The 23,696-nt window shown below is 51.6% G+C and overlaps 1 protein-coding gene across 3 annotated transcripts in view; it reads right to left on the minus strand.

Moving 5' to 3' along the window:
• Positions 1 to 23,696, minus strand: part of rab3gap1 (RAB3 GTPase activating protein subunit 1) — a 49,369-nt gene that overhangs the window by 14,228 nt on the left and 11,445 nt on the right. For all 3 annotated transcript variants that reach the window (XM_076998315.1, XM_076998314.1, XM_076998316.1), the window contains 12 exons: positions 22,672 to 22,837; positions 22,286 to 22,385; positions 19,899 to 19,980; positions 19,581 to 19,649; positions 18,313 to 18,386; positions 16,415 to 16,507; positions 15,662 to 15,831; positions 11,964 to 12,071; positions 11,459 to 11,631; positions 9,382 to 9,436; positions 7,939 to 8,283; positions 4,807 to 4,944 (listed from right to left, as the gene is read on the minus strand). In XM_076998315.1, coding sequence (XP_076854430.1) covers positions 4,807 to 4,944; positions 7,939 to 8,283; positions 9,382 to 9,436; positions 11,459 to 11,631; positions 11,964 to 12,071; positions 15,662 to 15,831; positions 16,415 to 16,507; positions 18,313 to 18,386; positions 19,581 to 19,649; positions 19,899 to 19,980; positions 22,286 to 22,385; positions 22,672 to 22,837 — 1,573 coding nt within the window. The remainder of the gene's footprint in view (positions 1 to 4,806; positions 4,945 to 7,938; positions 8,284 to 9,381; positions 9,437 to 11,458; positions 11,632 to 11,963; positions 12,072 to 15,661; positions 15,832 to 16,414; positions 16,508 to 18,312; positions 18,387 to 19,580; positions 19,650 to 19,898; positions 19,981 to 22,285; positions 22,386 to 22,671; positions 22,838 to 23,696) is intronic.

The following is a 23,696-nucleotide window of genomic DNA, read 5'->3' on the forward strand; positions in this document are numbered from 1 at the left end:
CATTTACTGACAGGTCCACATTGAACAATGCTACACCATTCTGGTTTCAAGTTAATTAGCTTCGCATGACTTAACGTAATCTGGCACAACACGAACACCGCAGACGTGTTTTTCCTGGATACAGGACACCCCAAATCCTATGGATATGGTTCATCTCTGAGCGCGATGCGTTTGTCACGGTGAAGTGCAGCTCCCCCGTTTACTCGTGAACTGCGCGTGAGACGTTTCCTTCCAGCCCCATTGAGCAGTAAGAGAACAGAGATTTGGGTCCCACCATAAGAACATGAATGGTTAGCCACTCAAAACGCGCATCCTCCCCGTCTAAACCCTGGGTGACCTGGAGCTGTTTCGTATCATTCGGTACCCGTCAACGGGCGAGGAGAAGTGGGCAGAACGAAACCAAAGGAGGAGAATAAAAACAAACACCCTTGTGATGTGGAATAAGGTCTTTTTTATCATTATTGGCTAACAGACGTGAGCGCGTGAGTCATCTCAGTGAGAAGGAGACCAGCCTGCCCCTCGCTGCCATAAATGAGCTGGCTTTCAAATTCTAGCTGCAAACTTTGTCTGCGTGACCTTTCTGGCCGCTGGAAAAGCCCCGCACATCCGTGATGGATAATTACTGGGAGATGGAGCAGCAAGACGTAATGATGCAGGTCTTAGGAAAGAGAACGCTCGGAGACTTAAGAGAGGGAGGTGAGGGGGAGGTGTGTGGGGGGTGAGAGGGGAGGTGAGAGGGGAGGGTGAGAGGGGAGGTGAGAGGGGAGGTGAGGGGAGTGAGGGGGAGGGGTGTGGGGGGTGAGAGGGGAGGTGAGGGGAGTGAGGGGGAGGGGTGTGGGGGGTGAGAGGGGAGGGTGAGAGGGGAGGTGAGGGGAGTGAGGGGGAGGGGTGTGGGGGGTGAGAGGGGAGGTGTGGGGAGTGAGGGGGAGGGGTGTGGGGGGTGAGAGGGGAGGGTGAGAGGGGAGGTGAGAGGGGAGGTGAGAGGGGAGGTGAGAGGGGAGGTGAGGGGAGTGAGGGGGAGGGGTGTGGGGAGTGAGAGGGGAGGTGAGAGGGGAGGGTGAGAGGGGAGGTGTGGTGAGGGGTGTGGGGAGTGAGAGGGGAGGTGTGGTGAGGGGTGTAGGGAGTGAGAGGGGAGGTGTGGTGAGGGGTGTAGGGGGTGAGAGGGGAGGGTGAGAGGGGAGGTGTGGTGAGGGGTGTGGGGAGTGAGAGGGGAGGTGTGGTGAGGGGTGTGGGGAGTGAGAGGGGAGGGTGAGAGGGGAGGTGTGGTGAGGGGTGTGGGGAGTGAGAGGGGAGGTGTGGTGAGGGGTGTAGGGAGTGAGAGGGGAGGTGTGGTGAGGGGTGGGGGGAGTGAGAGGGGAGGTGTGGTGAGGGGTGTGGGGAGTGAGAGGGGAGGGTGAGAGGGGAGGTGTGGTGAGGGGTGGGGGGAGTGAGAGGGGAGGTGTGGTGAGGGGTGTGGGGAGTGAGAGGGGAGGGTGAGAGGGGAGGTGTGGTGAGGGGTGTAGGGAGTGAGAGGGGAGGTGTGGTGAGGGGTGTAGGGAGTGAGAGGGGAGGTGTGGTGAGGGGTGTAGGGAGTGAGAGGGGAGGTGTGGTGAGGGGTGTAGGGAGTGAGAGGGGAGGTGTGGTGAGGGGTGTAGGGGGTGAGAGGGGAGGGTGAGAGGGGAGGTGTGGTGAGGGGTGTGGGGGGTGAGAGGTGAGGTGAGAGGGGAGGGTGAGAGGGGAGGTGTGGTGAGGGGTGTGGGGAGTGAGAGGGGAGGTGTGGTGAGGGGTGTGGGGAGTGAGAGGGGAGGTGTGGTGAGGGGTGTGGGGGGTGAGAGGGGAGGGTGAGAGGGGAGGTGTGGTGAGGGGTGTGGGGAGTGAGAGGGGAGGTGAGAGGGGAGGGTGAGAGGGGAGGTGTGGTGAGGGGTGTGGGGAGTGAGAGGGGAGGTGTGGTGAGGGGTGTAGGGGGTGAGAGGGGAGGGTGAGAGGGGAGGTGTGGTGAGGGGTGTGGGGAGTGAGAGGGGAGGTGAGAGGGGAGGGTGAGAGGGGAGGTGTGGTGAGGGGTGTGGGGAGTGAGAGGGGAGGTGTGGTGAGGGGTGTGGGGAGTGAGAGGTGAGGTGAGAGGGGAGGGTGAGAGGGGAGGTGTGGTGAGGGGTGTGGGGAGTGAGAGGGGAGGTGTGGTGAGGGGTGTGGGGGGTGAGAGGGGAGGGTGAGAGGGGAGGTGTGGTGAGGGGTGTGGGGAGTGAGAGGGGAGGTGAGAGGGGAGGGTGAGAGGGGAGGTGTGGTGAGGGGTGTGGGGAGTGAGAGGGGAGGTGTGGTGAGGGGTGTGGGGAGTGAGAGGTGAGGTGAGAGGGGAGGGTGAGAGGGGAGGTGTGGTGAGGGGTGTGGGGAGTGAGAGGTGAGGTGAGAGGGGAGGGTGAGAGGGGAGGTGTGGTGAGGGGTGTGGGGAGTGAGAGGGGAGGTGTGGTGAGGGGTGTGGGGGGTGAGAGGGGAGGGTGAGAGGGGAGGTGTGGTGAGGGGTGTGGGGAGTGAGAGGGGAGGTGAGAGGGGAGGGTGAGAGGGGAGGTGTGGTGAGGGGTGTGGGGAGTGAGAGGGGAGGTGTGGTGAGGGGTGTGGGGAGTGAGAGGTGAGGTGAGAGGGGAGGGTGAGAGGGGAGGTGTGGTTAGGGGTGTGGGGAGTGAGAGGTGAGGTGAGAGGGGAGGGTGAGAGGGGAGGTGTGGTGAGGGGTGTGGGGAGTGAGAGGGGAGGTGGAGAAGCTACTCTGTGGACTGATCTGAATTTCGACTCAGACAGCCTCTCAGTTCAAGTGCTATAGCACATAGGCCAAAATTTCTGATTATTACTATTAAACGTGTCTCAAATATCATCATTTCCCTTCGGCGGAGTTTGATAGAGACGTCAGAATCCTTCCAGCTGTAGATACAAACCATTAATGTTACACCGGTCAGAAGAAGTCTCCATCCTTGCCCAGTCAGAGTGGAGAACAGGGTGGAGACGCATGATTACAGAAACGCAGCATGGGGTGAACAGATGCACACTCAGCTGTGGCCTGCAGCTCACACTGCAGTCCCTCACGTGATGGCACAGGATACTGGTGGGGGTGGGAACGTGGAGAACGGGTGGTGTTTGGGGGGGGGGGGGGGGCGTGGAGAACGGGTGGTGTTGAGGGGGGGGGGGGGACGTGGAGAACGGGTGGTGTTTGGGGGGGGACGTGGAGAACGGGTGGTGTTTGGGGGGGGGGGCGTGGAGAACGGGTGGTGTTTGGGGGGGGGCGTGGAGAACGGGTGGTGTTGAGGGGGAACGTGGAGAACGGGTGGTGTTGGGGGGGGGACGTGGAGAACGGGTGGTGTTGAGGGTGGGGTGGGCATCTGAGTGCTGTCATATTGTTAAGTCGGCCCATTCATCATATCCAAGACTCTCGATTCTCCGCCCAGAGGGAGATGGTAATTAAAGCCAAAATGCCAAATGATGCTTGGCTAAGCACAAATGAAGACAGCACTTCCGCTAAATTTAGAGGCGTCTTCGGCTAAGGGGGCCATTTACTGCGATGGCCACACTCACAGTATTTATCTGCTTCAGCCTCGAAGACAGGAGGTGTGTGGGGTGTGTGTGTGTGTGTGTGTGGGGGGGGGGGGTTGGAAGTGTGTCTGCTCAACAGAAATGAGAGCATTTTTATAGAGCAGTTGAATCCGTAGTGAAAATGCGGTGAATGCATCTCTTCCGCTTGTCCGACTTGCCCCCTGCTGTCTGAAGCAAACAGTCAGCGCGGGGGATCCATGAATGCACTAGAAACAAGAGTATGTTCATTTGAGGAACCAGACCTCCTGGGATGGACCACACTGGAGCTCTGCTGCCACCTCCCAGTCATGTGACGGACGAAGACGTAGATGTGGGGGGCACAGCCACTGTGGCCTCGTCATCGTTAGGTTAAAGGTATGGAGAGATATTTTAACCTGCCTTGCACAAGCTGACATTTCACCAACAGGAAGGAACGTGTTGGTCATTATGGACGTACTTGTTGGGCGAGCAAAAATAACTACAGCGAGTCGCCGTTTTGACCGAACACACAAAATCAGAAACATGACCAAACTCAGTAGAAAAGCAATTATCTCCGTCTGTGCACGGGGATGGAAATTTTAGCAATTGTATCTCTGATGAAGGGGAAGAAGAAAAAGAAATCACTTAATGTATCTTTATCAGCTAAATTTCCCACCTTGAATCACTTCAACATCAGATATTGTAATTCATTAGACCAACTACCTCTTGCATTCAAAATTGAAATTTCTGTTAATTAGCCGTACCCTCCATGGTGACAGAGATATCAAACACAATTAAATTAAGCATACAAAGGCGGCATCTAATAACATTTCTCCTTTTATACTTAGACACATTATTCCTGTTGACGACTTTGTTAACAATCGGTTTCAGCGGACTGAGAAGCTGTTGAAAGGTTGAGGAGAGTTCAGGGGGAGATCACACGCACGGCACAGTGGGAACCTTCCAGGAGCCTTAGGACTCCTTACGCTTTATTTTGTACATACTGGCTCGCACGATCAACACGAAGACTGCGGACTACAAGTGGCATCATCGCTGCCTGCCGAGCTGTCAGCTCCATCTGAACATATGGCAGATATTTGGATGCGGGGCAGATATCTGAACCCGGGGCAGATAGCAGGACGTGTTTGCACCCTTTCTCCCGCTCACAAATGATGCGGTCCCAGGACGTGCTCGACACACTCCTCTGACAGGCGTTTGTTTGACACCTAGGAGACCTTCACACGTGCCTGCAGCCTTCACGGTGAGGACAGGAGGGTCACGTGGCGTCCTCACCTTGAAGGACTCCATGTCTGAGAGCAGACAGGCGCTCTGCATGCGTGCCCGCAGGTGCGCTCCCTCCGCCGAGGTGCCCAGCTTGGCCAGCACCTCCGACTGCTCCTCCAGGGCGTCCTCCGTCATGGGGGCGGGCTCCTGTGGAAGTAGAACACCAGAGAAGAAAATCAGAGCCCCGCTCCCCCCCATCAGGGCGGACGCGCGGTGCATCCCGAGGCCTTCGGGACACGAGAGCGGAGGCCTCAAAGTTCAAACTGAAAGTGAGGGCTGAGATTTTATAGCTTGTATGTGTGTGATCTTTGATGAAATCTTACAAGGCCAACATGTGTCTTGCCAATGAATCAAGAGCTCCATGGATACGCTACATAATCTGTGTCTCTAGGTGGGGGAAAAATGCATTTGCAGGTCTGGTCGGTCAACTGGACAGGGAGTCATTCAGCTGTCAGTCAGCACACATGAACTTGTGGCCAGCTGACAGCTCTATGGATTCATTACTGTGGACCTGACAGGCCGTCCACACTGTCCTGCAGCACCGGAAGGTCTGGATTCAAACCTTCAACCACTAATGACCACACAGCCTCACTAACAGGTCTATGGCTATGGTTCACTCCCCAGAACCAAACCACAAAATCCAACTGGACCCTGTGCTGTAATCTCACCAGTGTTAAACTGGTAAGAAAAAAAAAACACGCAACTAATCTGTTGTGATTGAGCATTTCTGACAGAGCTTCACTAAACAAAACTCTACACTGATGTGTGTGTAGACGTCTCAGGATGGGAAGATCGGAGACGTCTTTATGAACGCGACCTTCAGTACACAGATCAACCTGCCTCGACCGGAGGGAGGGAGAGAGGGAGTACAGACAGAGGGAGGGAGAGAGGGGGTGGAGTACAGATGGAGGGATGGAGGAGTAAATAGACCACACCTGGACGTGCAGCTCATATCAAATCCCTGGCCACACTGGTAGACCCGCCCTGCTGACGTGAGCAGACGTGCACGTAGACCCACCCTGCAGACGTGCATGTAGACCCGCCCTGCTGACGTGCATGTAGACCCGCCCTGCTGACGTGAGCAGACGTGCATGTATACCCGCCCTGCTGACGTGAGCAGACGTGCACGTAGACCCACCCTGCAGACGTGCATGTAGACCCGCCCTGCTGACGTGAGCAGACGTGCATGTATACCCGCCCTGCTGACGTGAGCAGACGTGCATGTAGACCCGCCCTGCAGACGTGAGCAGACGTGCATGTAGACCCGCCCTGCTGACGTGAGCAGACGTGCATGTAGACCCGCCCTGTTGACGTGAGCAGACATACAGGTAGACCCGCCCTGCTGACGTGAGCAGACGTGCATGTAGACCCGCCCTGTTGACGTGAGCAGACGTACAGGTAGACCCGCCCTGCTGACGTGAGCAGACGTGCATGTAGACCTGCTCGTCTCTTGCTGGATGGTGAATGGCTCATTTTTAACAATGGCCTGATCCTTCTACGCTGGTACCGTGTGGACCATGCAGAGGGGATGACGTGGGCTTCAGAGAAGGGGAAGAAAAAGAGCAGTGGGCGTTTAGAGAGGAACAAACCCAGAGTGAGTGAGGAGAGATTAAAAAGGTCCAGATGAGGTGACGGCACCGCTACACTTCACCAGCAGAATAATTACACCAGGAGAAGGTGAGACTGGGAGACATGGACCTCATTAGCACAGAAGAGCCGCAAAGACACACCCCCCCTCACAGGGGCAGTGCTAATAAAACATGCCACGCCCCGCCCCTCCCCCCAACGGGTGCAGCGCCACTAAGACACGCCCCCCACAAAACCTTTCTGAGACAGTGGGCGAGGGGACGGTGAACACAGGTGAACATGGATCACAGGGACAAAAATAAGAGAATTAATAAGGAAACGCAAAAGAGTGTGTGAATATCCCAGAGGGAGGTGGAGAAGGTATGAAGAGAACGAAATGAATTGTAATAATGAGAAAGAAAGAACAGATTCAGCCAACACTACACCCCAAAACAAACAAAGCAATAAAAAAAGAAATCTGCTGACACTCTCTCTCGTCTGTTCCCAGGTCAGCCATTATTTCTGTTCCTCTGCCTGCCACCCCCCCCCAGCAGATCCCAGCACTGCAGCTCAGGTGCAGCAGGTGTGTCGGGGGAGACGTCCCCCACAGCAGCAGGCCCTGCTACCTCGGCGGGGGGGACAGACCATCGGCTTCGTTAGTCTCGGCGAAGCGACTCCGTCTGTCTCCAGATGGCAGTGAGGTTGGGAAAAAAACCCAAACAAGCAAGCGACACAACAACAAAACAACAACCCCCCCCAAAAGAGGACACACAGGCAGAGGAGCACAAAGAGGAAGAGGAGCACAAAGAGGAAGAGGAGCACAAAGAGGAAGAGGAGCACAAAGAGGAAGAGGAGCACAAAGAGGAAGAGGAGCACAAAGAGGAAGAGGAGCACAAAGAGGAAGAGGGTCACAGAGAGGAAGAGGCTCACAGAGAGGAAGAGGCTCACAGAGAGGAAGAGGGTCACAGAGAGGAAGGCAGCGGCCGCACTGGGGTGAGTGTAGTGCCCACGTGTGTGAGGGTGATCGGGGAGGAAGCGTGTTTTTGGGGGTTCGGGGAGTGCTGGAGACTCCGAGGTGTGACAGCGGGTGTGTAACTCTCACAGCAGACGTGCACAACGCTGGCAGGCGCTGGTGTTCTCCATCTGTGTCCTACTTCTGTGTGCTGACTAACCACACAACAATCCTGTTATGATCCCACTTTCAGCTGATTTTACATGATTGTGATGTAACTTGATTTGAACTGCTGGTTTTGGAGCCAAACAATCTGCATTTAATAATAATTAAAGCAGCGATCTGCAAACTTTTTGCCATCTGTAAGAGCAATGACTTCCATGTGCTAAAGGCATTTTTTTCTGCATTATTACATAAGAGAGGAGCAGAAACACGAATATAACCCACCTACACCCCACCTACACCACACCACGCCTACACCACCACCACGCCTACACCACACAGAAACAGAACGACGTTCACACCCAAAACTGTTGTTTAAGAAAGTCCTACTGTAAAATACATGTGAAATACTCAGTGCTTCATACCAGAGTCACACCAAAGAGCAGCGTGCCAGTACCCACCTGTGTGACCGGTATATAAAGAGGCTCGTCCGAGTTCAGCAGGGTCAGCTTCCCATGGGGCTGGAGGCGGCCCTCCGGCTTGGCCCTGCCCCCTTCCTTGGCTCCACCCCCTTCTTTGGCTCCGCCTTTGGCCCCATCCGTAATTTCCTCCGTGTCGCTCAGGCACTCAAAGAACTCATCCTCGCTGTCGCTCCACGAGTCCCAGGGCTTTCCCGGAGGGGTCTCGGATGGGGCGGGGCTGGCACCTGTGGGGGCGGGGCTAAGGAGTTCGTTCTCAGAAGCCGCCTCCTTCCTGTCGCGGCCACTGTCTCTTGATCTCTTGTGTTCAATGCAACAGTTCAGCATCTGCATGGGGGGGGGGGGATTGGGGGGGGGATTCCGATCAGGTGTTTGTGAGGGGAGTGGTTACAGGAGGGTGATAATAAACACTACGTAATTTAATGTGCACTTCTATAACGACAATGATATTCTTGAATGTGCTCCATTCAGTGCCAGTGGTGAATCTCTTCAAGAATATGATGCACCTTTAATCAGACCTGCAGACCCTAACGGTGTGTGTTTAACTAGACAGGAACAGCCAGGCCACTGACCAGCTACTCACAACTGGGCCTCAGAACTGGCCATACTGCCCTCCCCCCTTTACTCTCAATGAAGTCCTTTGGGATACCACTTTCTTTCCATAAAATTGGCTTGAAGAATTACACTACAGACACACACACCCCCCATATATATATGTGTGTGTGTGTGTGGAGATATATATATATATATGAATGTAGTCAGTGAGAAAATGGGGTTGAGAGAGAGACGGTCAGACGGAGAGATAATAGCATCCTGGGTGATGTTTCTCCCTTTATGACCACCGATTCCGTCTGGGTGCCCCATTTTATTGAGGTGATTGCAGATAAAGAGTCTTTCTCTGCTCCAGCTACCCAGGCCGATATTACCCTCTTCTCTCTTTTCCCTGCATTTCTGCCTCTTTTCCCTCTAGATAGCTTTATTAAAGTATCTCTCTCTCGCACAGGTATGGCACAGATGAGTAAATAACAAAGTTTCGATGCCTGACTACGACGAATGCAGCCGTACGGCAGAGAAGCGGTCAGAGGCCCCACTGGACCGCCGTTTTAAATAAGGCCTTTGGTAATAAACACTCGGGTACTGTGACCAAACTTGAAGGAAAAGGGAGAAACAGCTAGCGTGACACTGTTATGCTAAGTTGCAGTGTGCTATTTAGACTCATTTAGCTACTTTGGGCAACTTCCACTTTTAATGAGACACAGACACTACACACAGTGCCTTTAAGTGTTCGGATCCCATGTGGTTCAGATTTCCATTAAGTGATTCTGGGGTCTCCGAGTTGAAATGACGCAAGGCCGTAGCGCTCCAGGAAAGGCAGGAGAAAGAAGAAAAAAGGCCCAAAGAAGAAGAGGAATCATGGGTGTGTACCTGGAGCTTCTGGTGGAGGAGACAACAGCGCAGGTCGGGGGGGCCGGCAGCCAACCTGAAAATGGCAGAGCGAGATCAGCCGGGCGAGGGAGGCCAACGACAACAACAACATTAGCACACGGACCGCCACACCACACAATGGCCTTTCTTCATCCAGGTCCCATCGATGTGTTCGACGGCCGTGAACGGCTCCTCTCATTTGCACACAATGACATGGCAGGGAGGGGCCGGTGCGGGAGGGGGGCGGAGCCGGCGAGGGACGGCCCGCCCATTGTTCCCCGGGCCACTCCATCAACAAGCGGGACAGGGCACGGCTCTCCCCGCAGACGCCGAACAAAGACCGTTTCTGTGGTGCAGCCAGACACCGCCACGCAGGGGGAATCGACCTGCGCGGCTGCCAAAGACGGCTGAACTCGATGCGCCATTGGGCTGGGACAGGGCGGAGACACGGGCGAGCTTGGAGAGGAGAGGGACACGGGCGAGCTGGGACAGGGCGGAGACACGGGCGAGCTGGGAGAGGAGAGGGACACGGGCGAGCTGGGACAGGGCGGAGACACGGGCGGGCTGGGACAGGGCGGAGACACGGGCGAGCTTGGAGAGGAGAGGGACACGGGCGAGCTGGGACAGGGCGGAGACACGGGCGAGCTGGGAGAGGAGAGGGACACGGGCGAGCTGGGAGAGGAGAGGGACACGGGCGAGCTGGGAGAGGAGAGAGACACGGGCGAGCTGGGAGAGGAGAGAGACACGGGCGAGCTTGGAGAGGAGAGGGACACGGGCGAGCTGGGACAGGGCGGAGACACGGGCGAGCTGGGAGAGGAGAGAGACACGGGCGAGCTGGGACAGGGCGGAGACACGGGCGAGCTGGGACAGGGCGGAGACACGGGCGAGCTGGGACAGGGCGGAGACACGGGCGAGCTGGGACAGGAGAGAGACACGGGCGGGCTGGGACAGGGCGGAGACACGGGCGAGCTGGGACAGGGCGGAGACACGGGCGAGCTGGGAGAGGAGAGGGACACGGGCGAGCTGGGACAGGGCGGAGACACGGGCGAGCTGGGAGAGGAGAGGGACACGGGCGAGCTGGGAGAGGAGAGAGACACGGGAGAGCTGGGACAGGGCGGAGACACGGGCGAGCTGGGACAGGGCGGAGACACGGGCGAGCTGGGACAGGGCGGAGACACGGGCGAGCTGGGACAGGGCGGAGACACGGGCGAGCTGGGACAGGGCGGAGACACGGGCGAGCTGGGACAGGGCGGAGACACGGGCGGGCTGGGACAGGAGAGAGACACGGGCGGGCTGGGACAGGGTGGAGACACGGGCGGGCTGGGACAGGAGAGAGACACGGGCGGGCTGGGACAGGAGAGAGACACGGGCGGGCTGGGACAGGAGAGAGACACGGGCGGGCTGGGACAGGAGAGAGACACGGGCAGGCTGGGACAGGAGAGAGACACGGGCGGGCTGGGACAGGAGAGAGACACGGGCGGGCTGGGACAGGAGAGAGACACGGGCGAGCTGGGACAGGAGAGAGACACGGGCGAGCTGGGACAGGAGAGAGACACGGGCGAGCTGGGACGGGACAGAGACACGGGCGGGCTGGGACAGGAGAGAGAAACGGGTGAGCTGGGACAGGGCGGAGACACGGGCGAGCAGGTGGGATGTTGGGGGCGTCTGGGCTTGTGGCTTCAGGATTTGCAGGAATCAGAAGTGACTCAGTGTCTCTATCCATTAGCGAAGTGCTGGACATTTCGGTCTTCACGCTTCCATGTACCGTGTCCGTGTTCACATGAATCAGCAGCGAGCTCTGCTCGTAATGAAGATGTAAATTTTATCCTTATTGATTTCATCATAAATGTTAATGACGGATAAATGGAGCAATTAACAAAAGCATCTGTGTACAAGCTCATGTCGGAACCACCTAAGCATGTGATTGACCGATGTGGTCAAAACCGAAAAAAAAAAAAATCCAACCATCCAAAAAAACCCATGACAAAATATCTATAAAGAATCAAGCCTTCTGCAGAAAAGCTTTCTGTTTTCTAACTGCATAATGTCAAATTAAGGCCCCCAGCTGTCCTCTTACCCGTAGACGAGGCAGTTGTTCTCCCAGCGGTAACGCATCTCCAGAACGAACTCCTGCCAGAGGTGGGCCACCGCCCTGATGCCACCGTGGTAGAAATTGACCAGACACATGCAGAGGGCCAGACGGTAGGTCAGCGTGTCGGAGGGGGCCGACTTCAGCAGGTTAAACAGGTTCTGTGCGTGGTGGAGAGGAGAGATGTGGAAGACACGAACACAGCATACGAGTTGGGTTGAACCGGACCTCGATTTAGTCACGGCACTCAGGGAATCAACTTCATCACCGCAGCTCAAGAAATCAAGGAACAAATGTGAAGGATGTCGTGTAAATTCAGAAATGCATTAATGTCACTGTGTGGAATTAACTGACCAACTGGTAAAGACTTTTCAGTCAACAGAAGTGTGTTAATGAAGAGATGTTTTATCTGTCACTACTGTAGTGATGGGCTGGTGTCATGTGACGGTCAAGATGACAGCGCGGTGATGGTTGTGGCACGACGGACTCTTACATAGTCGTCGGTTTCTCTGTCTGGTTCAGTCTTCCCCCCTGAACTAGACTGTGGGGCTTTGGCATCAGGTAAATCTGACTTATCCACAGCTGCATCTGGGAAGAGATACTAATAGAAGAGAGTGTGCGTGCACACACACACACACACACACACACACACACACACACACACACACACACACACACACACACACACACACACACACACACACACTTAGCAAGTGTGCCTTCTGTGCTCAGACAAGCACCATATTTCCAAGAATATTGTAAATTAAACAAGTGCACAGAGAAACAATGTAACACCTAAAAAAAATGTTTTCCACGATTGTTTTTGTGACTTTGCGACAAATATAATCCACCACTTTTACAGACTAAGGAAGCAATTAGTTTCAACTCTTAATTGGTCTCTAGTATAAGAAGATTCATTAGCAAAACTTTTTTGCTTTAGTTTCTCACACCTCCCATCCCCTAAGTGCCTTGTCTCCATGACCACACTATGTAAATGTACGAAACACTCTGCACCATTCACAGCAATGTTTTAATCATTGATGAGTCATTGCTGAGCCTCTGGGCCAATAAGATCGAGTGGATGACTGATGAATTAAACATCAACTGTTTAGGCTAATTACTACAAAAAATTGCTATGTCAGCTCTGTGAAATGGAGTTTCTTGTTAACTAAATCCACAGTAACTATTGCTTTGATATTAATTTAACAACAGGGGTTAAAATAAAACGACACTAGCATATTTCTATAAATATACCTTCGTTTCATGCAACACTAGCCACTGAGCCAGTAGAGCAGAAGACATCACACTCATTAATATTCTTTTGTGTAAAGAGAAAACAAATTCATTCACATCTCAAATTTCTTTGCTTTATTTTGTTCGATTATAACCCGATTCTCTAAATTGCATTTTCTTCAGGGGCGAGAATGCGGGATATTGCAGAAGTAATGACATGTCAGCATTGCTGTGACAGTGCGGCGGTGGCCCTAAACACACGTGTGATTCTCCAGCAGCCCAGACTGCTCTAAACACACGTGTGATTCTCCAACACCCTGACTGTTCTAAACGCACGTGTGATTCTCCAACACCCTGACTGCTCTAAACACACGTGTGATTCTCCAGCAGCCCAGACTGCTCTAAACACACGTGTGATTCTCCAACACCCCGACTGCTCCAAACACACGTGTGATTCTCCAACACCCTGACTGCTCTAAACACACGTGTGATTCTCCAGCAGCCACGACTGCTCTAAACACACGTGTGATTCTCCAGCACCCGACTGCTCTAAACACACGTGTGATTTTCCAGCAGCCCAGACTGCTCTAAACACACGTGTGATTCTCCAGCAGCCACGACTGCTCTAAACACGTGTGATTCTCCAGCAGCCCAGACTGCTCTAAACACACGTGTGATTCTCCAGCAGCCACGACTGCTCTAAACACGTGTGATTCTCCAGCAGCCCAGACTGCTCTAAACACACGTGTGATTCTCCAGCAGCCACGACTGCTCTAAACACACGTGTGATTCTCCAGCAGCCCAGACTGCTCTAAACACACGTGTGATCCTCCAGCAGCCCAGACTGCTCTAAACACACGTGTGATTCTCCAGCAGCCACGACTGCTCTAAACACACGTGTGATTCTCCAGCACCCGACTGCTCTAAACACACGTGTGATTCTCCAGCAGCCACGACTGCTCTAAACACACGTGTGATTCTCCAGCAGCCACGACTGCTCTAAACACGTGTGATTCTCCAGCAGCCACGACTGCTCTAAACACACGTGTGATTCTCCAGCACCCGACTGCTCTAAACACACGTGTGATCCTCCAGCAGCCCGACTGCTTCTCACTCAATGAGGACAGAGGGTTCCAGTATTATTGTGTTGGTCATGGAGGATTCCTCTGTCCAGGTCTGCAGGAGAGCTGCTAGAACATCATGGGGTCCATCACCAGGGAGAACAGCGTCTGACCTGTCCAGCAACTCTAACCTGTAACAGTGGGATTACGGGACGAGCTCGCACTTCGCCGGTTTTGGCCGTACACGTGCGTGCGTGCTGTGGTTGGACGTGGGGGCCCGTTACGAGTCTCACGGGCCAGGGACCTGGCTCTCACGAGCAGGTTGAGGACGTGGCAGCTGTCCACCACACAGGCTACCATCTGTCCTTCTGCTGAACCAAAACAGACGTGTGGAGTCGGTGCAGACCCAGAAATGCTGGACTATTACAAATACGTTCAAAAGGCGTAACGCAATCTGTTGATGTCTGCTCGTGATAAAGCCCAGTAGATGCGTTTGCAATATACCACAAAGAATAAAATCAGAATCACCGTCTACATAAATGAAACCTAAATATGATTAGCACTCTATATTACAGAGAACCTGCAGTATAGGGGAGGCTACAATTTATAAAATAAAATAAAAAAACAACAAAGCCTACATATTTGTTTGTGTTGAACTATATCCATATATAAAGTATAAGTTATATACGGTGTCAGTAAATAAAGTGTAGCGTGATTTCTTCCAGCAGCCTGATCGCATTAGAATGATTTCATTAGCATTCACCGTTGTTTTATTGAGAGACGTTTTATTCTGGGTTGCACACGGTACTTTGGAACAAACTGTGCTGCTGTAGGATCAGGTGTGAGTGTGAGCTCACGTGGGTGATGTCATCCGTACTGGTGCCACTTTATTTAAAGACACTGTTTCTCATCCTTCTCTTCCCAACTGTCCTGAGACCAACGTGAAGGTTGCTGGTGGAAGATGTGTCAACACACATTGTGTGTGCGCGTCTGTGTGTGTGTATATGTGTGTGTGTATGTGTGTGTATGTATGTGTGCGTGTGTGCATGCGTGTGTGTGTGTGTGTGTGTGCGTCTGTGTGTGTGCGCGTGTGTGTATGTGTGTATGCGTGTATGTGTGTGTGTGTATGTGTGTATATATGTGTGTGTGTGTATGTATGTGTGTGTGTGTATGTATGTGTGTGTGTGTGTGTGTGTGTATGCGTGTATGTGTGTGTGTATGTGTGTGTGTATGTATGTGTGTATGTGTGTGTGTGTGTGTATGCGTGTGTGTGTATGCGTGTGTGTGTATGCGTGTGTATGTGTGTGTATGTGTGTGCATGTGTGTGTATGTGTGTGCGTGTGTATGTATGTGTGTGCGTGTGTGTGTATGTGTGTGCGTCTGTGTGTGTATGTATGTGTGTGTGTGTGCATCTGTGTGTGTGTGCATCTGTGTGTGTGTGCGTCTGTGTGTGTGTGCGTCTGTGTGTGTGTGCGTCTGTGTGTGTGTGCGTCTGTGTGTGTGTGCATCTGTGTGTGTGTGCGTCTGTGTGTGCGTGTTTATGTGTGCGTGTGTATGTATGTGCGTGCGTGTGTGTGTGCGTGCGTGTGTGTGTGTGTGTGTGTGTGTGTGCGTGTATGTGTGTGTGTGCGCTTGTGTGTGTGTGTGTGTGTGTGCGCGTGTGTGTATGTGTGTGTGTGTGCGCGTGTGTGTATGTGTGTGTATGCGCGTGTGTGTATGTGTGTGTGTGTGCGCTTGTGTGTGTGTGTGTGTGTATGTGTGTGTGTGCGCGTGTGTGTATGCGCGTGTGTGTATGTGTGTGTATGCGCGTGTGTATGTGTGTGTATGCGCGTGTGTATGCGCGTGTGTATGTGTGTGTATGCGCGTGTGTGTGCGCACGCGCGTGTGTGTCCCTCACCAGAAGGATGGAGTTGAGCATGTCGTTGCTGAGGGGCGATTGCTCGAGCCGGCGATGTCTGCGTATGCGTTTGCGGGCGCTGTGCACCATGCTGGAGACGGATAGTCTGGGCACGGGCACGGTGGCCGGCTCCGTCAGCTTGGACAACGCCTGCGTGATGTCACCACCATCTGCAGCGCCACGCGGCAAAGTAAAAAAAACCAGTCAGGAAACGCTGTGCGCTAAAATCATCTGCGATATGTTGCCGGTTAATCGCTCGAGGGAAATATTTGCCTCTGCAGTGCTGATTTTATGGAGTGTTGCAGTAAGCAAACCTGCCCTCTAACAAATCACTGGATTCTTTTGTTTGTACTGTGTACTGAGAGCACCCTGACCCTCCCTTAGACGCTGAGATGACTGTTTTGTGGGTGTTTTGATGAATCACAGCCTTTACGTGATCACACAAATGTAAAACATCTTGGTCAAAATAAAACAGGACAGTGTTTACATGACTATCACACGAACACATCACCAATCACACACGACGCAGCATCAAGATACCGTATATCACAATCGTAATTAGTGGCAATGTAGCAAATTTGCCCGTACTGCAAAATTCAGACTGGTAAAAAAATTAAAAAACTCAAATAAAAAAAGAAATGAAACATCTAAACATGACATGGTCCTGATGAGAAGCTCCATTCGGTCATGGAGGTGTAATTGCTAGTTGTTGAAGGACAGAGCAGCACTGTTGGGATACACACACACACACACCTTTGCCTTCATCCTCCACCGCATTCCTCCCCAGTATCTCCTCCGTGGACTCCCTCTGACTGCACAGTTTGAAGAACTCCATGAGAAAGTCACCTGAGGTTCAAAGGTCATCATCAAAGACTTGGAACAAACCCAGTGTCTTCAAATCAATCCGTTTGAGCTTATGAAGACATGATCACTGCTACCTTCACACACACACACACACACACACACACACACACACACACACACACACACACACACACACACCTCCACCCCACACACACACACACACACACACACACACACACACACACACACACACACACACACACACACACACACACACACACACTCTTTCTTAGACTTCCCATGTATCTTATTCAAGCTTAGTAAATCTCCAACTGCTTCTAAATGCTGCTGAACGAGTTCTTTAAAAAAAGCTTTTACACACTATTTCAATCTCAGGTGCACATTGCCCGTTACCAACTCATTTCACAGTCCAACAAACATATCACTGTTTGTTTTTAAAGCTCTGAAGGGTTTGGGTCTTGGCTATATTTTAGATCCATCGTCTAAAACATGTCCACATTCTCACGCCAGATTCACAGAGGTGAAGAGCAGCCATGATTTTGCATGCCGTAGGACAACCACATAAAAGATCATGAGCAAATTTGAAATCTAGACTCAAAACGCAATTGTGTGCACCAGCTTTCCAACACTGATGACATTATCTGTCGTAGGAAGCGTCCGTTTACGTTGAAACTGTTCGTTATATCTAAATGTCTTTCGTTGTCATACAGCACTACGGACCAACAGCAGCTGTGTGAATGTGCTCTGTAATTCACCAGTTCAACAGTACCCCCTGCATTATACACTCTGCCAATGCAGCAAAATCAACATTTGCTTTTGTAATTTGAGAAATAAAGTTCTGGAGATACTCTGTTGTAGTTAAGAGGTACCAGTACATGTTGAGCCCTGCCGTGTCTGATAAGATCCCACTGGGCCTTCAGCAGTTTGCACACTTACTCTGCACACTGTGAAACTGGCTCGGTGAACTTCCACGGAGAAATACGGTGCGTTTTTCCCCACAGGGAAGAATGATAAACAGCAGATGCATGCGGCTGGTATCTGGACTCGGAGAAGCTCACTAGATATGTGGAGAGCTGTGCTTAATACAGCGAAGGTGACACAAGGGACTTTGGTGTTACAAGCAGTGAAAGGGAAAGTTAGATATGGAATAAAATGACTTGACGGTTGAAGCTCTTCTCGCGTGAGGTCCGACTGTTTCTCTTATAAACGTAGGTGAAGGCAGCGTGAAAGACGTCTTTAAGAACCTGTGATCGCCGTGAAAACCACACGCTCCCTGCTCACATGCTCACGCCTTTACATCTCACACACCTTCGCAGTTTCTCCAATGCGATAATCACGTTCACCGGTTACGATCATCCAAACCGAACCCTGCTGTAGAAAAGTTTCTCCAGGAAATGAGAGCCCACTACCCACTCCGAGCCCACGCCGAGCCCTTGGACACTCGCCTGAGTTTCGGGCTCTGGCTGAATGAACCTGTTCTCATATACATGCTGATTACCAATTACTCACAATTCTGCTTACTCTGCAGTTTCTGCATTACAAACAACACTCCTAGCTGGCCTCCCTCATTACAGCAGCCTACCAGAGAGGATCTCAACTCAGAGTGGGAGATTTGCAGATACTTATTTTTTTGCTTTATTTAAATTCTGCCTCCTCTTTCCCACTGTGCTCATGTGCTAATGACCCATTGGTGTGATATTTATTCAAATATAACATTTGGAAAGCAAAAGCAGGCAAACTGCATTAGGGTTTTAGGCGCTTTCTTGACTGTTGTTCAGTGTTTAATGCTCATCCGTACTCTTTACGTGTCCGTGTGATGTTCTTACCCAGCAAGCACTGGGGGTTGTCCGCTTTCCGCACCCGAACTGACCAATGAGGAGCCTGAAGTGGGTCCAAGTCACTACAGGAGGAGAGAGTGGACACAAAGGGTCTCAGCACACTACTAGGGCCACCAAGACAAACCGCAGACCAACGCTGTGCAGAATTCATTACTGCTTACGCGGCAACAAAACAATTAAAACACAAAGAAAACAAAAAATTTATCATGTAAAATCTGCTGCTATAGAAGAGACAGCAGAATGGAGCAGAGAGGAAAATGCACCTGTGGCAAACACACTTCACCTAAAGATTCATATAATTTCAAACGAGCAGCCTATGGGTTTATTCCATTGTTCCTGAGTCATTAATAACAAAGTACCAAATTGCTCAGAAACTTGTAATTCATGAAAACTTAAACTTCTATGCATTTTTATTCAAGGTAATCATGATGGTAATAAGTAATGTAACTTAACCCATATTCAGAAACCCGTGCAGGTCTGATAGCTAGAAACCCAGAGTGTCTTTTTTCCCCCCCCGAACTCATATTTAAGCTTCAAAACAGTCTAAATCATTTGGGTACAACAGTGCCTTAGAGGGCCTCAAGAGGATATTAAATGAGAACAGTTACATTGTTCACACAAGCACCCTGCGTTATTCTGTCCCTCCTTATCTACAGGTGTATTTGTGCATGTACTTCAAAAAACAACAAATAAAGCACAAAAAAAAGAAACAATAAAAAAAAAACCTCTTCAGAAGCAAGAGCTCAGTCAGCAGAGTGTCCTCGCGCACTGCATGCAAATGAGGGGGAGTGGCTTAAACGGACGCCGACGACAACAGCGATAATGCAATGCAACGACTCACTGAGCAGCCTCTCATCAACAAGCTAAAAAGCGTAAAATCATTCAGCGTGAATTAATTTCGGCTTGGGTGTCGTCCGGCGCCGGTGTGGAGGTACACGTTTCAAACACCCACACCACACCACCTCACTTTCCACTTTCCACCCCTCTAAAGCTGTTTGGAGCTGCGAGAAATTATTATGGGTAACAGGTTCTTTGAGAGGTGACAAAAAATTAATTTGGCACCGACATCATCTGGGTGTTTTGATTTTTCACACCTGATGCATATTCATGGGACCCACACCCTGCCACTGATTACCTCATTGTGCTATTTTCTACACCAAAAGTTGTTTTTCCTCCGAAGCTCCAATACTTTCAACTTCGTTAAGACACTTTGTGTTCACGTTCTACTTTGCCGTATGCATCTCATTGGTACTCACGAGTAAACGTCGTTGTCCACGACGATGCCCTCTGTCAGGTGGGGCCAGGTTGTTGCTAGGTGCAGCTCACTTAAGAAAGACAGTGAATGGCTTTAGAAATAATTTGTTTAGGTGAAAAGCACTTTCCAGAACATTCTTTAAGTCGCAGGAAGTGCCAAAAATCAAACAATGAAAGTTTTTTATTTATATTTATTAATCTACGTTTATTCTCATTCCATTAATGCGACACATAACTTGATGATTTAATACACTTACTATGCTGGCGTTACATTGTTAACACCTAAGACACACGTGGAGCGTGGTTTTGAAAGACCAAACCTTATTGGGTCTTCACAAGGACCAAAAGGAAGCTTTCCGAACTCTACGCCACCGACTTCTCCAGCAAGAAGCCCGTCAAAGTCTGAGGTGGGAACATCACGTGACTTGTGTCAGAATCGTTTTAGATTGAAGTTCGGCGATTTACCCAGTTATATCGATACATGTCCCTCATCTTCCTACCACATTAATCCATTAAGATATAAATGGAAGAATATCATTAGTCAGGATAAACATTTCAAGTACGGCTTAATACAGAGGTAAACATTCATGCAGTGATGAATCCTCTAAGCAAACACAATCTTAAGATGTTCCTATCCCCACGGCAGCCAGACAGGACTCCATGGCAACAACGCTAAGCTTAGGTGGTGTATCAAATGAAGATGCCGTTTTCATTCCTTTGACAGCGTACGGGTCCAATAGCAGCGGCCTGTGGTACACGGGTGCAGCCTGCAGCTGGGAGCCGTGTTTGAGCCTGCAGCTGGGAGCCGTGTTTGAGCCTGCAGCTGGGAGCCGTGTTTGAGCCTGCAGCTGGGAGCCGTGTTTGAGCCTACAGCTGGGAGCCGTGTTTGAGCCTACAGCTGGGAGCCGGGTTTGAGCCTACAGCTGGGAGCCGGGTTTGAGCCTACAGCTGGGAGCCGGGTTTGAGCCTACAGCTGGGAGCCGGGTTTGAGCCATGCATGGTCAGAGGGTCCCTGAGGTGTCGGCCTGTTCCGCACTCGCCACTAAACGCTCGGCGGTCTCCAGGGACGACCACACCGAACAGCAATGATAATGTGTGAGGATCCTGCGGTGTTGTGATAAGCATCAGGAGATCTGGGAGCCGTATGGCGACACTCTCACGCAGGACCGACACGCTGGAAATGACTACGATAACCTACTGGAAAAAAATAACATATATATGGTCTGAGAAAGTGGCTAAGAAAAAATATCACCTTCCTACTTGCAATAGTGTAACTGGAACAGATAAAAGAATTTGACATCTCATATTAAAGTTGCTACATATAAGGTCATATCCATATTATGGGTGGATGTTGGCTCTGCTAGGATGGCTGGCACAGGCCTAGCGTGAGAGAAGCTTGGAGCTCAGCGCTACAGCATAATGAACAGCCAGGGACGAAAAGGACGACCCAAAGGAGAGACCACGGCAGCCAGCACCGTGATTTTACTTACTCACCACAAACCTTTCCAAAAAGAGAAAAGATTTCTGGCGACCTGTATACACTCTAGAATCGGTTCGCCGTTTTAAAAACAAGCCTGTGAGCTCGGGCCAGGCCGGGACAGGTCAGGGCGACCGCAAAGTGCAGAGAGACTGAGAACAGGCAGTGTGAGAGCTCGATTAAACCTGCCTGTAAGGTCACGAGTAAGGCTCTATTAAACCTGCCTGTAGGGCGGCGGGTAAGGCTCTATTAAACCTGCCTGTAGGGCGGCGTAAGGCTCTATTAAACCTGCCTGTAGGGTGGCGTAAGGCTCTATTAAACCTGCCTGTAGGGCGGCGTAAGGCTCTATTAAACCTGCCTGTAGGGCGGCGTAAGGCTCTATTAAACCTGCCTGTAGGGCGGCGTAAGGCTCTATTAAACCTGCCTGTAGGGCAGCGTAAGGCTCTATTAAACCTGCCTGTAGGGTGGCGTAAGGCTCTATTAAACCTGCCTGTAGGGCGGTGGGTAAGGCTCTATTAAACCTGCCTGTAGGGCGGCGGGTAAGGCTCTATTAAACCTGCCTGTAGGGCAGCGGGTAAGGCTCTATTAAACCTGCTTGTAGGGCGGGGGGTAAGGCTCTATTAAACCTGCCTGTAGGGCGGGGGGTAAGGCTCTATTAAACCTGCCTGTAGGGTGGCGGGTAAGGCTCTATTAAACCTGCCTGTAGGGCGGTGGGTAAGGCTCTATTAAACCTGCCTGTAGGGCAGCGGGTAAGGCTCTATTAAACCTGCCTGTAGGGCGGCGGGTAAGGCTCTATTAAACCTGCCTGTAGGGCAGTGGGTAAGGCTCTATTAAACCTGCCTGTAGGGCGGCGGGTAAGGCTCTATTAAACCTGCCTGTAGGGTGGCGTAAGGCTCTATTAAACCTGCCTGTAGGGCGGCGGGTAAGGCTCTATTAAACCTGCCTGTAGGGCGGCGGGTAAGGCTCTATTAAACCTGCCTGTAGGGCAGTGGGTAAGGCTCTATTAAACCTGCCTGTAGGGTGGCGTAAGGCTCTATTAAACCTGCCTGTAGGGCAGCGTAAGGCTCTATTAAACCTGCCTGTAGGGCGGCGTAAGGCTCTATTAAACCTGCCTGTAAGGTTTGAGCTCTCACAGCCTCACACCTGTCTGTGAGCGGCTGTGTTCTGGTGTGAGATCATCCAGGACCTTCTACGCTTTCCATCTGACTTCCAGCAGAAGAAGCGTCTTACCGGGAGGCTGCTGTGGCCAGGAGTACTGCTGCCAGTCCTGCAGGACGTAGGTGAAGCGGATGGCGATGTTGACGGGGGGCAGCGGGGACAGTGGACAGCCCTGGGGGTTACAGACAGGCCTGAAAACTCAGGAAGGAAGAGAGGGTACAGACAGCCCCACCCATACCGGGAGGGCGGGACTACTAGCAGCGACTGACACTAAAAGACACCAACATCGCCCTCTGTGGACCAGGTTGATACACTTACAACCATAAAGTAACATGTAAAAACCATTTAATCTGTATGATTTGTAATTTCAGTGCAAGGGAGATGATGCCCACAGAGATGAAAGCGTCTTCTGTTTCTCACAGGGAGACGAGCTGTCGGGTGTGTGGCGGGGGACTCACTATCTTGCCCTTGAAGACATCCAGAAGACCAGAGAGGTGGTTATACTGGCTGGGCACCTTGCGAAGGTGCACCATCTCGAAGTCCGTACGAACGCCAGGGCCTTGGCACTCTCCTGAATACAGCTTCCTCCACTTCTGCTGGATCTGTACAAACACTGGCACCTGGCTACACACACGCCGACGTGCCCACACACACACACACACACACACACACACACACACACACACACACACACACACACACACACACACACACACACGGGGAAGTGAGAAACTGCAAGAGTCCCTACGTTAATCAGAACCTCTTAATAGGTGAAGCCATCATCTGTGGGACTGAACGTGCCAGTCACGCGTTAACAGATGTCTGTACATGAAGTCGCTCAAAAAGGTTTTTACTCTTTTTTTGCGTTCGCACTGACTTCAACACTGCAGGCCTGTGAAAGGTGTGCCGAGCTCTTCCTAGGCTGGTATCGCCCCCTGTGCGTGAACACACACTACTGTCACTGGTGAGCTAACGCTGCTGTTTTCACGAGGCAGCAGCACTGTAAACACAACTCACCCCCCATTAGCAGTTCTTAAAACACCATGTTATGTCACGCCCTTAAAGACAGGTTCTTGTCTTTTTCATTAATTTATATATTTTCTCTTTTTTTGTTAGACAGTGCCAACTGTTCCAAATTTGTTTTCACGGCTAGGCACTCTTTTCGATGCACAATAAGGTATTTTGACCATCTGTACACTTTACTGCGGTTTTAAGTGGCACGTCCCATTAATTTAGCAGGGGACCACTTCAAGGCCATTTTACCACACGTTTGGGTTGTGGCGTCTCCTGCAGTTGTGCAGTAAATGAATTAGAGGTTTATACCAGAGAGTCACCAAAACACCATTTTGATCTTGTAGGGAAGCACTTGAATCTTAACGAGTTATATTTATTACCAGCATCTCACACCTGAGGGGACAGTGTGGTAGCATTTGTTCAACTGTAACGAGAACATTTTAGCAGCTGAACAGCTGGTCATTAGAGA

Source organism: Brachyhypopomus gauderio, chromosome 3 (genome assembly GCF_052324685.1).
Source record: "Brachyhypopomus gauderio isolate BG-103 chromosome 3, BGAUD_0.2, whole genome shotgun sequence".
In the NCBI taxonomy this organism is placed as follows: domain Eukaryota; kingdom Metazoa; phylum Chordata; class Actinopteri; order Gymnotiformes; family Hypopomidae; genus Brachyhypopomus; species Brachyhypopomus gauderio.